Genomic DNA, 17,440 nt, shown 5'->3' with positions numbered 1-17,440 from the left:
CCCCGGTAGCTCAGTGGTAAAGAATGCAGGAGATGAGGGTTCAATCCCTGGGTCGGGAAGATCCCCTGGAGAAGGAAATGGCAACCCACTCCAGTATTCTTGCCTGGGAAATCCCACAGACAGAGGAGCCTGGCGGGCTACAGTCCATGGGGTCACAAAGAGGTAGACATGACTTAGTGACTGATCAACAACAACAAAATACTCTAAAAGTTGAGCGAGAAGGATGCCATTCCAGCGGGGGTAGAGGGACATCTCCCCATAAGGTGCACAACCCTTAGCCCTGAAAGCTGGCTAAGGCACAAATGACAGACGAGGTAGAAAGAAACAGACTAAGCAGATCTGAAAGTAGGACACAGGATATGTTCTAGAAAACACCAGTTTGACTGCAAGTACCTGCACAAACAAAGGCTGGAAAAGGTGGGCTGTGGACACACTCTTCACTCAAAGACTATCTTGACTCAAAGACTACAGAAGGCTACATGTCATTGAGCCAAGCCAGTCAACATTTTCCAACAAGTATCTCACATGCTAAAGGCAGTTTCTTAGGGAATTATTTAAGGTTGGATAGATGGTAGGGCCAGCAAGATTAATTAGAAAATTGCTGCTAACAGTTCCAGGGAGAAATCCCAAGAGTTTAAGGTATGATGCAAAGGCAGGCGCAATGTGAGGTTACAGAGAAGCCGAGAGGCTCCACAAGTCACTACACGTGGAGCCTTAGGGTCCAAGGTAAGTGTGAAGCAAGGTCAAACAGGATTGGATGAGTTAAGGGCAGCTTGCGAGGGGAGATGAGAATTAACAACCTATGAACAACGCCTAGTACATAATAGAGACTGCTTACTCAGCCACCATGAGTGCCTGGTTCACGTTGATGAGCCCGAGTACAGAGGGCTGGTCAGCAGAACTGGAGGGTTCCCTGAAGTCCAGAATTAAATGATGCACCAGAAAATAGCTGAGAACTGCCACAGGGTGGAGAAGAACCAGCACCTCAAATGTTAAAGGGGTGATGAGACTACAAAATGGTGAAGGAAGTACCACCACGTCCTTTAAAGAAGAATTACCCTTTTGGAAAATTACAAAAACTCACGTAGAATAATAAGAAATAACTGAGACTTACCTTTATGGACAAGTTGTAAAACGTTTTGGCCACACGAGCGTAACCTGACCTCATGAGGTTAACGCTTCCTCCAGGGAAAAGAACTCTGAAACAACATCAAATAGGGTGCATTTCAACGTCTCCTCCCTCCCAGAAAATCAACAATCTTTTTATTTTAAAACAACCTTTCTTGATTACATAAGCAGCCAGAGCACTACAGAAAATGAGAAAAGTTAGGCAAAAAAAATATAAAACACTTACAATCCCACCTATTTGTAAATTATTGCCGTTAACAATGCATTTGTGTATATTCTACCAAACTTCTTGGATAAACAAGTCTATGTTTGAAATAGAGTATGGATAAGTTAAAGTAAAAGAAACTGGGGGCAAGGGAAGAATATGCAGAGCTAGAAATCAAGTAGAAATAAAAGTCTAAGTATAGCTATTAATAAGTTTAAATTAAGATGATCAGAGATGCCAAAATGAACTGCAGGTTCATATCCACGAGTCAGTCTTGGCTCACACACACACAAAAAATTGTTTTAACCATAAAGAATGAACTAGTCATAAAAATACAATAGGCTAGAATTGAATATCCATGAAAATTTTCATTTATTATTATTTCCCTGAGTTCTCTTCAGAAATAAGAATGGCATCAGAAAATTTTGAAAAAGAACACAATGACAATTCTTTTCTTATTTTTTTTTTAATTTATTTATTTTAACTGGAGGCTAATTACTTTACAATATTGTATTGGTTTTGCCATACATCAACATGAATCTGCCATGGGCATACACGTGTTCCCCATCCTGAACCCCCCTCCCACCTCTCTCCCCATACCATCCCTCTGGGTCATCCCAGTGCACCAGCCCCAAGCATCCTATATCTTGCATCAAACCTGGACTGGTGATTCATTTCTTATATGATATTATCCATGTTTATGACAATTCTAAAAAACTTCTCAGAAAAAAAAAGAAGAGCGTCACAAACATCTGACTACTGGACTCTACCAATAGAAGAGATATATAGAAAAGTATTTTTATTTTTATTTCAACTTTTCAAGTTAAAGAGCTCTTAAAGTAACTAAGGACATTCTAAACAGATTACAAAGGTTGGACAAAATATATTAAAATTTTTAAAAGTACTTAAATATTAATTTGAGAGGTAAGAAATATCACTTTTGAGACTGTTGTTCATTCAGTAATAGGTATTAGCCTGGAAAGTCAGAGATGGGCAATTCTTGCTGTTGGTAAGGTCATGGTCTGGGAGGAAATACCAAAACTATAAGGCAGAGCATCTGCCACAAAACCGAGCAGGAAAGTGGCTTAATGAAGACTCATTAGCAGTTCTCCCTTTTCACTGACTCAGTATTTAAAAAGCTGCCTCTGAACGAACTTGGCATGTTTAACCTCAGTTCATTCAAAAGTAAAACTTGACTGTCCCTCCTGATTGACAAACACCTTGAAAGCAAGGCTCCACCTTTTCATCTCTGCACCGTCCCCCCAAAACAGTACAGGGTTCACTGCATAACAGGGCTCAGTAAAAGTGGTTCTTACAGTGGGAGGCGAGTCATGCTCACTTTATTTTTGAGGTGCTATCTCATGGTCTCTCCTGGACTTATCTTTGTCCATGCCAAAGTACACTGCACATAACAGGCATTGTAAATATTTCACTAAATTGAACTGATTTTAAATACTTACTGATCTAAACTGAACTGAATGCAAATGATAGCTTTGAACATAGCTTTTTTAAAAAAATGAACAATTATTTTTCATTTTTAAAAGTTCTTTTAATAAAAGCTTTACAGTAAGATAGACTCCCTCTATTCCACTCCCAAGCAGAAAAAACCACCATTAAGATTTGCTGTGTTAACCTGATATATATTATGCATGTCTCCTCACCCCAACTTCAAAAACAAGAGCAAAAGGGAGTACACTGCACACACCTCTGTGCACCCTGCTTATTTCGTGTAACAATACCACACTATTCAGGTTACAACAGTGATTCAGGGCATCATCTACAGACACCCTCATTTTTAACCATATTCTATCATATGAGTATAGTTTATTTTTTAACCCAGTTCCAAACTGATGGGTGGGTGGATGGATTCCAAATCAGGGGTATTTCAAACAATACAACAGTACATACGTTTGGGCCCAGGTCATCATATAAGACAGGACTATACCTTTTTCGCTTTACTTTTTATTGAAATATAGTCAAGTTTCAATGCTGTGTTAGTTTCAGATGTACAGCAAAGTGACTAGGTTTTCTTTTCCAGATTCTTTTCCCTTATAGGTTATTATAAAATATTGAGTATGATCCCTGGGCTGTACAGCAGACCCTTGTTGGTTCCCTGTTTCACATATAGTAGTGTGTATATGTTAAAGGAGAGGATTATATTTGTAAAATAAAATTCCTTCTGAAGCACTTCCTGTGTCACATGGTATGTGCATTTTTAATTTCAAAAGATTATAAAACTGCCCCCAAAAGACTATCTAACTTCCACCCTGATAGAAGAAATTTTCACCTACTATGAGCTAGCATGAGCTAGTATGGGAAAGTCATTCTGACTTATACATGATTTGACTGGAACTTTATGCTAATAAGAACAGTCTGTCTATGGTCCATCAAACATGTACTGTACCTCTGCTTTAACCATTAAGAAAAGAATGCATTATCTAGAAGTTAAAGAAAAGTCCACTCTGAAGATATGGCTGCCCTTCCTATGACGCCCATGCTAGTGGTCCTTCCAAGACCTAGTCCTTCCAAGGTTCCCTTGCCAGACATTAAGGTCATGCTGACTTGCTGGCCACGTCTCTGTTGAAACCTGGAAGGAATGTAACCCTGTCATGTTTGACGTAGATTCTTTGATCTGTCAAGATATAACACAGTGTTTTTTCCAAAGCACTTTCTTCCTGGGCTATAGTCCTCAGTATGGCTTGAAGAAAACTTTCTTCTGTTCCGTAATGTAGATTTTTTGTATCTTATTTGCATCAACAACTCCCACAAATAAAGTATAAGAACACTGTTTCCTCATACCCTCACCTCACCTTAGCACATCAGCACATTTTCTGCTTTCTGCCAACTTGGTGGTTTTTAATTGTTATAATTAGCTTTCCTTTAATTATGAGTAAGTCTCACATTTTTTCATATGATTTTTTTCTGTGAGCTAAGCAATCATATCTTTTGTGATGAAGCTAGAGGATATAAAACTTTTTACCAAATTCTATTCAAATCACCTTCTGAAAGATAACCAATTAATATCTTAAGTCTTAAGACATAAATCCCCTAAGCAAGCAGTATGTCATGGCCTCCAAAGTGGCTTCAAAGCCTTTAAGACAAGCATTAAAAGAATAAAAATTATGTCGTACATTAAAAAAAATATGTTATCTACTATATAACATTTATTTTTTAACCTGCCTTCTCTCAGCAGGATTTTTGCATCACTCAACAAAATAATTTCTATAACATAACTCAGAAAACTAACATTTATACCACAGAAAAATAGTTACCTAGAAACATGTATTATATTCATATGTACTCTTTTGCATCACTTAGACCTCATATACTGTCTTAAAGCAATGTTGGCAACTTACCCATTAATAGATTTGAAAAGCTTTTCATATTCTTCATTTTTAAGATCAAGCCTGAAAATGATAAAAATAGTTATAAAAAATCCATTCCCAAAACTGAAGAAAGAAAGTCTCTAAATAAAGCTACCACATTAATATTTAAAAGCCAGGTGAAAATAATTCTTTTCTAAAAAAAATATTTATTTATTTGGCTGCATCAGGTTTTAGTTGCAGCGTATCAGATCTAGCTCCCTGACCGGGGATGGATCCCAGACCCCCTGCACTGGGAGCACGGAGTCTTAGCTGTGGGGACACCAGGGAAACTGCTGAGTCCTAGCGTTCTGCCAGGTGAATCTCCCCAGATTATGTCAACAAAGAGGGGACCAGTCAGGACACAGAATCTTCCCAATGGACATTTAAATCAGGATGGGCAACCACCACCATCAGGAGCTCAAATGGACTGAGATGAATCAGCTGCTCTCCAGGGACTCCTGCCAGGTAGCCTTGCAGCCGGGCTCTGGTCATTTCACTCATTCTAAAAAACGGTTCCCATGTTGTCCATGCCTGAATTTGGGGGCCCAATGCATCACTATTAAGGGGCTTAACTGTGAGGTGGGGACGGGGGTCACAAACTTAGGTGTCTCAGAGACCGTGAAGGCAAAACAGACCAGGGCACGTTCTTTGAACACAGATGACATTTGCATGTTGTCAGACTTTCTTAAAACGCAAGACCCCCTCAATAAGTTCTCTTTAAAGAAAACAGCATACGTCTAGTAATGATGGCAAATGACAGCTTCGGAGCATGAAAAGGAGCAACAGGCACTGCTGCCAATGGACAGCTCTTGCTCTATTCAAAATTAGCTCCAGAAAACGGTGATAAAAAAAAATAAAGGCCAGAAATCCAGACTTTTATGAAGTCTCCTGATTTGTACATACCTTAAACACTACAAATGAAACAGATTTTTAGACCAAAAGTGCCAGTGGGCTGCCACATGCCACCTCTCAGGAGGTGGACACCTTCTGGGTCCCTCCAGTTCTAGGGCAGGAGATTATAATAACCTGAGTGCACCGGGCACCAGAGGGTGAAGGCCAGACAGGAGGAAGGGCACCTGCTTCCTCTGAAGGGCCCTTCCCCTGAAGGGCACCTTCGCCTGCTCAAGGATTCTGCTGAGGTCTCCTGTCCACCTCCTCTTTCCTTCTGAACTGCAGCAGTCAGTCCCCAGCATCCGAAATTCAGAAATAAACCCAACCAACATCATCAGTGTGATCACGACTCATTCTACATTAGGCAATCCTTTGCAGGTTGCTCTGGGAATTTAGCTGCCACATATTACACTGCTTTTATAGAATCACATGATTCTAATTCTGAGCAATATACCTTAAAATGAACTTTGGGAATCCAAGCTGGAAATTAACCTGTATGCCATGTTTTCAGCATCTCAGTCATAAATCTCAGTATTCTGCAAGTCATCAGTTTCAACACTTCCCATTTCAAAACCTTTGCCTTTCTTGTCTATTCCTCCCTGTGCCCTTTCATCCTAGTAGTCATCGAGTCTTACTGATTTTTTTTAAAGACATTTACCTAGCAATTCTACAACCACTGCTCTAAGCCAAGCCTTCCTTGCTTCACACCTAACCCACTCACATCTCTGAACTGGCCTACCTGTCTTTCGTCTCTCCCACCTTCCACCCATGTTATTAAACTTATTTTCTAAATGAACAGCTTGCAGAAAAAGCTTCCAGGATCAAAACTTTGCAAGTTGTCTGGAGGACTGTCCAGAACCTCCACCTCAGCTCTAAAACTCTGCTGTTAGTTAAGTTCCAAAGAAGATTTCATTTGAAAAAATTAGATTGCTATGAAAAAACTGAAGACTAATGTCAAAAGCAAATGTTCATCTAAAGATAAAACCATTTTGTGGTACTATTCTCAAAATTGTAGTATTTGCATTTTGAGTATTAATGTTCTACTTTTGTTACCATTTTTTAATGTGAAATTACTTACAATAACAGGTTTTCCTGAGCAAACAGTTGTGTTTTATGTGTGAAACCACTTATAATAGATTAGGTGAGTGTGCTAGAAGACCCTCAAATACACTATTTTGGGGTGATAAGATATTATCAATACAACAACAAGGCTTTTGTAAAAAAAAATTCAAGTCTTTCCAAATCAAAATGACATGAATCATTTATCATGTCATGTCATGAATATGACACGAGTCATTTGATTGTTCCTTAGATCATTACACCACAAAAATAATGTAGGTCCTTTAAAATCGCAATACCTGCAATTAATATCGAAGCAACAGTGCTGTATTAGTCATTTCCAAACTTCTAAAGTGGGGTGGGAAGGTCTCTGAAAAGTCCTCTTCTAGAATATTCCTTGATTCCTTACATGTTTCTTTACGCTAATATTATGGAATGAAGCTGGTGAATCTAGAAGTGCTTTTACTCCATTGCTTTTGTAATATCTGATGAGGATCACCTTTTCTGGAGTAAAGGAACTTATCATTTCATTCTCTATCTAATATACATGACACAGCTCTAATGATATGATAGAAAGATGCAGCTTCACACTTTGAACAACTTAATGAGACACTCTAAGCATTAGATTTGGGGCAAAAACCAGGTATAACATTAATGTGCCTGAATAATGCAATCGTAAGAGAGAAAGCATTCATTTTAGAGATAAAAGATAACTTTAGAGAGGAAACGGAAGTTGCAGTTTTTTTTAATTCAGTGTAAAAACTATTGCATCGTACCTTACTGGTACCACTCTTGCACCAGCTGACTCTAGAAACTTCACGTAGGATGCAGCAATGTAGTATTTTCCCAGGGCTCTCATGTTCTTATTATGGCACTTTTGCATTAATATTCCTAAATTACAAAAAAAATAATGTTTCTGTTTCAAGTAATATCCTTTTTTTCCTGCTCAGAAACTGAAACATATCACCCTAGAAATAGCACTTCTTCACTCATTTAATTCACAGAATTACACATAAAGCTTCTCCTGAAAGGATATCTATAGGATTTGGAAAAGGAGTAGTGGAGGCTGATCTGAATTGTAAGTAGCTTCCTCTCTTGCCACATCCAGGAGGCCAAATAAGCCCCCAAAGCTTGTTCTTTGGCACAAGCTAGAATCTATGTCAGAGTACCAATCCTTAAATCCAGCAGAAGGCCCCTCCCTAAACACACACACACACACAGAGGCACATGGTTTCCTTGACAACAAAGCAAAAGAGTGAAAAAATTCTCTATGCATGTTTCTCCAACACCATCAAAACAATCTTAATCCAAGCAACAAAACATCCTGCCTACACCCCCAACCTGGATTATTCTAATAGCCCCTTAAAAGGTCTCTCTGCATCCCTTGTTTTGTTTTTCAAGGAACTTTACTCAGATTTACTGAGGTATAGATTACACATAGTAAAATGCACATATATTTTACCAGATAACATGGAACAAACATTGTAATCAAAATATAAAACATCCTGTGTAGTTTTGTTTTGCAATGTGCTCAGTAGCTAAGTCATGTCTGACTCTTTGCCACTCCATGGACTGTAGCCTGCCAGGCTCCTCTGTCCATGGGATTCTTCAGGCAAGAATATGGAGTGGGTTGCCATTTTCTCCTCCAGGGGATCTTCTTGACCCAGAGATCAAATTTGAATCTCCTGCGTCTCCTGTATTGGCAGGCGGATTCTTTATCACTGAGCCACCCAGCAAGCCTACATAGGATTACATTTTGAGTTAACTCCCTTTGAAATAATGCATCTCAAGTTTCAAATATTGATACACAACACATATGAAAATGGACACTACCAATATCCATGAAAAAATGCTCAATTACTTTCTATTTAGTTACAGGATACAGTGCCCATCTTCGTGGGAAATAAAGGGGGGGAAAGAAACACAATGAAAGGCCTAACAATACTACCAGCTAAAATGAAATCAATTCTAGTTGTCCGCCCACAAATTACTTATTTGCACATTTCAAATAGGAGCTGATTTCTCCAGGGTTGCTTTTCCTTGCCCCAGTCTTAAATGTCTGTTCTGGCGATGCAAATTGATTTTACTCCCTTTATAGAAAATAAGTGTGTTGAAAAAGAAAAATGACTTGTTTTACTTTAACATAAAACAGAATTGCTACTAGGATCACAGGAGCCACGGCTGCCCTCCGCTGCCAAAGACGACAAAGGCCAGGTATACCATAATTTCTCAATTATCTAGTCAATTCGATTTTGCATTGTTCCTCGAGATGAGCCCTCAACCAGTGAAATTTTAATAAAGATAATGCATGCATACAGAAGGTTTAGTTAGCAGAAGTTCCTGCTGCTGCTGCTAAGTCGCTGCAGTCGTGTCCGACTCTGTGAGACCCCATAGACGGCAGCCCACCAGGCTCCCCCGTCCCTGGGATTTTCCAGGCAAGAGTACTGAAGTGGGTTGCCATGGCCTCCTCCGCAGAAATTCCTGCTGCTGCTGCTGCTGCTAAGTCGCTTCAGTCGTGTCCGACTCTGTGCGACCCCATAGATGGCAGCCCACCAGGCTCCGCCGTCCCTGGGGTTCTCCAGGCAAGAACACTGGAGTGGGCTGCCATATCCTCAGGATTCTTCACGGTGCATGCTCCTCCCTTCCAATTTTAAGAGCCAAGGATTTGCGGGAAATCAACGAGCATTACCTAGGTATATTTCAGCAGGATCTCAATGATGGTTTGACCCCTGGGCTAGGAAGGCACACGTACTAACCCTAACGTTTCCAGGACCGGATGCACCTGCCTTAGCGCAGCAGCTGGAAGCGCCCAGGGCGCGCTCCCGGCTCACCAGCCCCAGCCCCAGCCCCAGCCCCAGCCCTAGCCTCCTCCTTACCGATGATGGGTTTCTTGGGGGTGGACGCGGGAGGGGCGCTCAGACCGAGGCCCGTCGCCCCGCACAGAACCAGACCCAACACGCTCAGCAGGTGACCCAGTCTCGCCATTGCGCTCGCTGCCTCCCGCCGCCTTTCAAAGGCTCTTCTACCGGCGAGCCGCCGGGTGAGGCAGCTGCCGTCTCCTGGCCGCTCGAGGGCGTCGGGCGGGGGCGGTGCTCCGCCGCGGGGGCCTATGGGAAAGGCCGTCCGGGCGCATGTGCGCTGGGGCCGCAGGGGCGGGCGACTCCGGGAATGCAGAGGCCGCGCCTACCCCATTGCTCCTCAGCCGCCCGGACCCCGGGCCCCCAGCCCGCCCCTCGGCGTCTGCGGGGGCTCAGGAAAGTGCGGTGGGATTCGCGTACCCGAGCCCGCCCTTTCAGCTGTTTCCTCGACGTGACCTGAAGTCACCCGGAACTAACTGGGGCGCCGGGTCCAGCGGCCGAATGGGGAGCGCTGGATTGCCGCCTGACCTGATTGGTAACCAGGCAGCGGGGGAGGCTGGCGAGAGGTTCTAGAAGTCGCCTGAGAACTTTGAGCCATCGGTTGCTCCAGCCCAAAGTCGTCTTGAGGAATGCTGGCGGCGGAGTTGGACACCCCCGCTTTCCATCAGGGATGGTCGGTGACTTGGAAGGTAGTTTTCGCATCCTGCCATTTGCGTGCAGGTCGAGGCTTTCGGACCAAACGAAGAGAAGATGAGGAAAGTCCGGTGGATGTGAACACTCCCCCGAGCATCGCCCCAGCTCAGAACTGGGTCAAGGAGGGGCCCACTCCTGGCATCACGACAAAAACAAGTCCAGGCCAGACCCGCACACGGTGCCTTCTAACTTTAATGTTGATGCCAAGCCCAAGTGCAGACTGTTCTACAACAGGGCACAAAGGGTCACTTGGGTTTCTAATCACTAAGAGTTTTTTTGAGGTTTCTGTTTAAAATTTGAAAAAAGATTTAGAAACACTGAACTTGTTTGGGTGGGCTAGTAGATGAAAGGTAAGCTTTTTTTTCTGTGTGAAAACCTAAATATAAGATATGGCTTATACTGACTGGGAGTTCCCACCTATAAGGGTGAAAATCAGAATAAAATTGAAGAGTATTTGATAATCAAGTCAATGCCAAATATAGAGGATGCAAAGATTAATTGGGCAATGCCTTGTTTTTTCGTCTCAGAAGTTTGCAATTTTGTAAGGAAAAGAGAGAACAGGATTTGTGAAAATATTTCGAGAAGAGCAAATGCAATATGTCGTATGCTTTGTTAAGATAATAATGCTGCTCTGGAAGGGCGTGGTGAACTATAAGCTGAATGGATGTGTTTGTGAAAGGCCCTGCATATTCGGCTTGTTTTGAACTCAGATGAACAGATGAGGAAACTTTGTACCAGTATGAAGTTGTTGTGCTGGAGCAATTGTCTGTCCGCATAGGAAAAAAGTATTACCTTTCATTATATACAAAAATAAACTCTAGGTGAGTAAAGATACAAATGTAAAAGACAAACTGTTATACTTTGATGAGAAGATATAGGACTGTGTGTCCAGGACGTTGGTGGAATTTCAGAAAACATATTTTTTAAAAATGACATGTTAGTGGAAGAAATGGTAGATTTCATGATGTTATAATTTTAAAACTTCTGTTTAGCTAAATGAATTAAAGATAAGGCACAAATTTGGAAGATATATTTACAAAATACAGAATTTCAAAGATGTTTATTTCTAGCATGCACAAAGAACTAAAATGAACAAGAAAGAATAACAACCTAATGGAAAACTAGGAAAAGAATATGAAAAGACAAAGGTTCACTAGTCATCAGGGAAATGCAGATTAAAAAAAGATAGTATGTCTCATCCATCAGAATGACAGAAGTGTAAAAAAGTGAACCCTTGATAATAAGAGTGTAGAAAAATAAGAATCCTCTTAACACTGCTGGTAGAGTTGTATTACAACAGTTTTTGGGAGCAATTAGGCAATATGTGATAAAAGTGAAGGTGCACATATTCTATAGCACAGCACTTTTTAGACTTAGTATTTGCCCTAGAGAAATGCCTACATGTGTGAATAAATAAACATATACAAGTATGTTCTTTGTAGCATTCTGTTGTAATAGTGAAATATTAAGTGCAACTTAAATCATTATCAATAAAAATGAATAAATTGTATAATTAATTGATATTTAGAATGCATGAAAATTAATAAATTGGAGCTGGTTATCAACAGAGTTGGTGGTGCTAATGGTGAAGAAACCGCCTGCCAATGTAGGAGCTGTAAGAGATGCAGGTTTGATCCCTAGGTCAGGATGATCCCCTGGAGGAGGAAATGGCAACCCATTGCATTATTCTTGCCTGGAGAGTCCTGTGGAGAGAGGAGCCTGGTGGGCTACCGTCCATAATGTCGCCAAGAGATGGACATGACTGAAGCAGCTTGGCATATGGCACATCAACAGAGTTAATTTTATATCAATAAGAAATAACAAATAAGTTATGCTGGTGTCCAGAGGCTTATGTCAACGGCCTAAGCCAGAATCTGTCTACAGATCTTAAGAAAAACCATGAGATATACAAGGAATTTAAAGTTACACATGATTTATGCCTTTCACGATACTTGGAGATGGAGGGTACCACAAACATCAAATTAACAGGAAGACTGCTAAGTAGCGAACTCCAGCAAGTTTTCTCTACTGCTGCAAGACTCCAATGCTGAGAGGAGAAGATGCAAGGCTTCCTCTTTGAAAACGAGGAAAGAGGAGCAAGTAATTTAGACAAAGCATAGGCAAAATCAAGCCCTGAAAGAAAATGTCAAACATGAAATGCCAGGATACTGAGCACAGCCTCGGTCTTGGAAGGTTGTATGTTCCTGTGCTCAGGAGCTCAGTAGTGTCTGACTCTGTGCAACTGTATGAATGTAGCCTGCCAGGCTCCTCTGTCCACGGGGATTCTGCAGACAAGAATAGTGGAGCGAGTTGCCATTTCCTCCTCCAGGGAGGAACCTGTGGATGGAACCTGTGTCTCCTGCAGCTCCTGCCTTGGCAGGTGGGTTCTTTAAGGCTGAAGCCCTACACCTGGGAAGCCCTCTTGGAGGGTTAGTATTGGCTGTCAGGAAGAAGCCAGAGATGGCAACTTCAGATAAGTATTGCTTCTGAGGATGAAGCAGCCACTTTGACAAGCAGGTAGTGTCCCTTCAAGAGAGGACAGTGAAGGGAAAGAAGGAGATAAGGGGGGAAATGAAGAGAAATAAGTCATGGCAGTGACCTCACCTCACCCCCATATACACACAGTTGCCACCACTAAAACATCTGTTGAAGGAATTGTTAAGAAAAAAGGAGAACATCCAAGACACCAAAAAACCCAAGTGGATCAATCATCAAGAATGGGAATGAACCTGAGATAGCCTGAATCCTCAAATCTACAACCCAGCTCAAGACCTGATGGATTTACTAGGCTTTCGTGATACCTGACGAAAGGAAGAGCTGTCGCTGATGGAAGATATCACCTGGAGACTCTACAGCTAAACACAATGTCCAACATAAAATATTATTAAAAATATGAAAAAACAGAAATATGTAATAGTACTCTAATAAGAAAGAGAAAATAGACCTATAGATGACCCTGATCCTGGAGTCAGAAGAAAAGGCCTTTGTTTATTTTATATTGAAATACAGTTGATGTACAAGAGTATGTTAAGTGTGATCAAATTGATTTGATATTTGCATACCTTAGGAAATGTTCACCACAATACATCTAGTAACCATCTGACTCCATACAAATTTATTACAATAAAATGTTATATATGACATCTCTATGTCTTATTTATTTTCTAAGTGGAGGTTTGTATCTCCTAGGAATTTCCCGGTGTCTCAGTGATAAAGAATCACCTACCAGTGCAGGAGATGCAGGTTTAATCCCTGGGTTGGGAAGATCCACCGGAGGAGGAAATGGCAACCCACAGTATTCTTGCCTGGAGAATCCCATGGACAGAGGAGCCTGAGCAATTTAGCATGCAAGCTCAAGCCAGGCACACCCACTTGCTTAGACCTGAATTCTGGAATAAGGTCATGAACATTTGGATGTATGGGACATCCCTCTCCCCCCAACTCCTTTTACCTTTAACAAAATAGGTCCAGCTGAAGATGGTATTTTAATTCACCAACTTTTTTTTTTTTTAACCAGATCTCTTGGTCTGCTCTGGTTTGTTGATATTTATTAGACTGATATGATTGACTTGGACAGAGAAGAGGCAAGTAGTCAATCAAGTGCTGGCTGTAGGGGAGGGAGAAAGTTAGGAAGTGAATGCCCTTGACCACAAGAACCTGAGTGTGGGGGTGGGGTTGGTCCTGCTGCCAGTTCTCACTTTACTGCCATCATATCCGGTTTCATTTCTGTAACTCATAATTCTCCCATAGCATCCAAGTGGGGCAAAATTCAACACCTGAGACCAGGAAGTATTTCAGACATCACCTTACTAGTTTGCTGAGTTTGAAGTTTGTATGTTTGACCAGTTTTGTGAGCTGCTGGCTTGATTTAGGTGGGTAGCAAAACTATTACTTGCTCTAGGACTTCTGTGTTATTTCTGTAAGGGAAATATATTGATAATCTGAAATCATGATCTGGGCTGATAGTCTCCAAATCAAATTATCTGATAAAGTGACATACTCTGGCTTTTCTCACTTAAGTTTTAAGTTCTGAAAGTATGCTTTGCTTAATTTTAAGAAATTAATCTATGGTCACTTTAAGCATAACACCACCAGGAAAAGTGGTATTGAACTGAGCAGCGGGGAAAACCAGTCTGCAATTGAAATGTATAAAGAGGACAACTAGATGGATGGTGATACTTTTTTCTTAAGCTTCTCTATAAGGAAAAGCAGTTTTTGAAAAAGAATACCTAGTATTCTTATTTAAAAATGGAAAACCAACAGCTATAGTGTGAAAAATCTTTATTTTGTTTTGAACAATATTAGAGCAAATACATTATCGTGCAGTTCAGAAACAATGAGCACATGTTAGTCTTTTAAAAGGCACTTCTGGTGCAATTACTGTAAAATAATAGAGAATTCAATAGTGACTTATCTTGCCACCTTATAAAACTGCCTGTTCATTTTACATTGTTCTTTTAATGTTCCTCAGTGAATTGCTGCATTTCATAAAAAGTCAAAATCCTATCATGAAATGTACTTCTGTTGATTGACTTACTTTAATTCTATTTACTATTAATAACATCACCAATGAATAATAATGAAAAGACATTTAAAAATACTATCTATTGTGCTAAAGTAATCATTCCTTTATAGAGTCAGAAGAAAGTGGTTTAAGTTCCCAAAATGTGAATGAAGTGGAACTTTGTGATGTAAACCTTGTAAGAATAAAAGTTGGGTAAACTAGAGCTTTTTGTTGTTGCTATTATTTACACTTTTTAAATGGTTTTATTCTGCTGTTATTTCTAATTAAACAGTTCTAAATTTATGATTTTATAAAGAAGGTTTTATCATTTTTTAGAAAACAAGCATGATCTAATTTTTTAAATAAAAATTATAATGTACAGTTAGCTTCCCAATGCTAAATCACAAAGACGTTCTCTAAAGAACATTCATAATCATTTGATTTTTTTACAGATGTATATACAAAGAATCACAAGTACCAGCTCATCTGATTAGAATAATTTTCTTATAAAGAAAAACAGCCTTTACATAGTCTTTCACAAAGCTAATATTGTATGATTAATGTTGAAACCCAACTAAGCTAAAAAATGTTTAACAAATTTTGTATCCTGTGTTCGTTCATTAGGTTTAAAATAAAATTCAAAAATTATAAAATACTGTACAAATTGTCATAAATTGAAAGTTATATTGACATATCTTTCTCAATAAATGAAATATGCAATAACATAGCTACAGTACAAACAGCACATTTTATCTACTGATTTTTTTAAGTAAATATGAATTGTAGGATTTGGCTAGAATGTTCTGATAATATAGTAAAACCCAGATTATTTCATGCATAGTCTGAAAAGTTCCAGATGTAACTGACAGTGATTTTGCAATGTAAACATTTCCTTCCCCTTGTGTAGTCATGTTCTGTTCAATTAAAAATAGAGTCCATGTATATGGCAACCAAATATTATTCCATCTCTGAATTTCTATGGAGTTAATTGTATCACCATGAATAATTTCATAGAGACCTGATGCAACATATAATAGTTTATGGCATATGGACTTCAGTCAAAAGTTTCTATTGTGCAAATATGCTCAATGGAATTTCCCTGAGGTGAACTACTTTGCTGGCCCATGGAAATAACTATGTAACACTGTGTTCAGATTTCAATCTGGACTGTAGTCTAATCTGACACACACTTAAAAAGAGTATGAATAGATTTTTATAGTCAGTTGATTTGTGCTAATATTTCTCTTCAGTGGACTATTTATTCATTTATAATTAAACCTATGTAATCAGTTTTTAAAATAAAACTTTTGAGAAACACAAAAGTACACATGACTGTACTTCAGAGATAACTTTCTTTCAAATGGCAAAAAAGGAATATCTTCTATGCTTTTAAGGTATACTAACATTTAATTACTTCTAAGGTAAAGAAAAGATACTTTATAAAGTAAAGAAGTTTCCCAAATACCCACATTGCTCAAGTTAGAAGATTTTTACATTAAAAAAAAAAATCAGCAAAGCATTAATTTAAAGATTCCTTTTCTTTCATTCATATAACCAGATAGGATCTCAGTCATGAATTTTTAATCAAAAACCTTTCACATTAAATAACTTCTTCTCCTATAACTGTCTGTGAAATGCTGCTGAGATAATTTTCCGACTTCATTATAAAATTTGTCCACTCCTGACAGATGTCCTCCATGGAGTACTCTTCACCACCGTATTCCAGTGGAAGGATGTCTGGGAAATACTGGAGTAAGCTTTGCTTGTAGTTGTCCCCATGCATATGAATCTGAAACAGACAAAATGTTTTAGAAGATACGCTCTCTGCCTCCCAGTATAGCAGAGGCATTTCCAGCAGAAACTCAACATCATAAAATGAGGTCTTCTCATCACATCTAAGACAGAAGAATATGTACAGATACGACATCATTTGTCCCTCTGCTTATGAAGCCAGTAATTTTACTTATGTTTAGGTTGTGCTTATGATGAAGCTGTGCATCTTACTGTTTTCTTATATTTGCATCCTTACGACTACTCAGAATTTATAAAAAGATACTTTTTCTCTCAAAAGTAGATTTTTAAAACTAAATAAAATCATTTCATACATTCTCTTTCCTATTAATGAATTGGTGATTCTTAGCAAAAGATCGAATATCCTGGAATGGTTCTGTAGATGATTAAAGTGTACTTCTTTTATTAGTTCTTATCAGGGGGTTTCCCTGGTAGCTCAGTGGTAAAGAATCTACCTGTCAATGCAGGAGACAGGTTTGCTCTCTGGTCCAGGAGGATCCCACATGCCAAGGAGCAACTGACCCTGTGTGCCACAACTATTGAGCTGTGTTCCAGAGCCCAGGAGCCACACTACTGAAGCCCCCACACCCTAGAGCCTGTGCTCTGCAGCAAGAGAAGCCACTGCAGTGAGAAGTCTGCGCCCCACAACTAGAGGGCAGCCCTGCTCTCCACAGCTAGAGAAAAGCCTGCGCAGCAACAAAGGCCCAGCACAGCCAAAACAAAGAATAACTTTTAGAAATTATACCTTCTGTTCCCTACTAAGGTATTGGTGATTCTTAGCAAAAGATGGAATATCCTGAAATAGTTCTATAGATGATAAAAGTATGTTTCTTTTTATTAGTTCTTATCAAAAGCATACCTCTGAGCACACAACTAGGTATGTGGGGAATAATTTATGTGGTACAGTTGACATATAGTCTTGGCTAATAAAAAATTAAGAGAAATT

At 39.7% G+C, this 17,440-nt stretch overlaps 2 protein-coding genes across 2 annotated transcripts in view; both read right to left on the bottom strand.

Moving 5' to 3' along the window:
- GGH (gamma-glutamyl hydrolase) overlaps positions 1 to 11,861 on the bottom strand; it is a 32,191-nt gene extending 20,330 nt beyond the window's left edge. Inside the window, exons 1-4 of the mRNA XM_018058467.1 lie at positions 9,525 to 11,861; positions 7,425 to 7,539; positions 4,690 to 4,740; positions 1,115 to 1,199 (exon numbers count right to left, since the gene is read on the bottom strand). Coding sequence (XP_017913956.1) covers positions 1,115 to 1,199; positions 4,690 to 4,740; positions 7,425 to 7,539; positions 9,525 to 9,633 — 360 coding nt within the window. The 5' untranslated portion in view covers positions 9,634 to 11,861. The remainder of the gene's footprint in view (positions 1 to 1,114; positions 1,200 to 4,689; positions 4,741 to 7,424; positions 7,540 to 9,524) is intronic.
- TTPA (alpha tocopherol transfer protein) overlaps positions 14,470 to 17,440 on the bottom strand; it is a 33,134-nt gene continuing 30,163 nt past the window's right edge. The window contains exon 5 of the mRNA XM_018058466.1: positions 14,470 to 16,492. Coding sequence (XP_017913955.1) covers positions 16,304 to 16,492 — 189 coding nt within the window. The 3' untranslated portion in view covers positions 14,470 to 16,303. The remainder of the gene's footprint in view (positions 16,493 to 17,440) is intronic.

The sequence above is a fragment of the Capra hircus genome, chromosome 14, assembly GCF_001704415.2.
Source record: "Capra hircus breed San Clemente chromosome 14, ASM170441v1, whole genome shotgun sequence".
NCBI lineage: Eukaryota > Metazoa > Chordata > Mammalia > Artiodactyla > Bovidae > Capra > Capra hircus.
The sequence above is the reverse complement of the archived record's forward strand: the minus strand, read 5'-3'. Positions and strand labels throughout refer to the sequence as shown.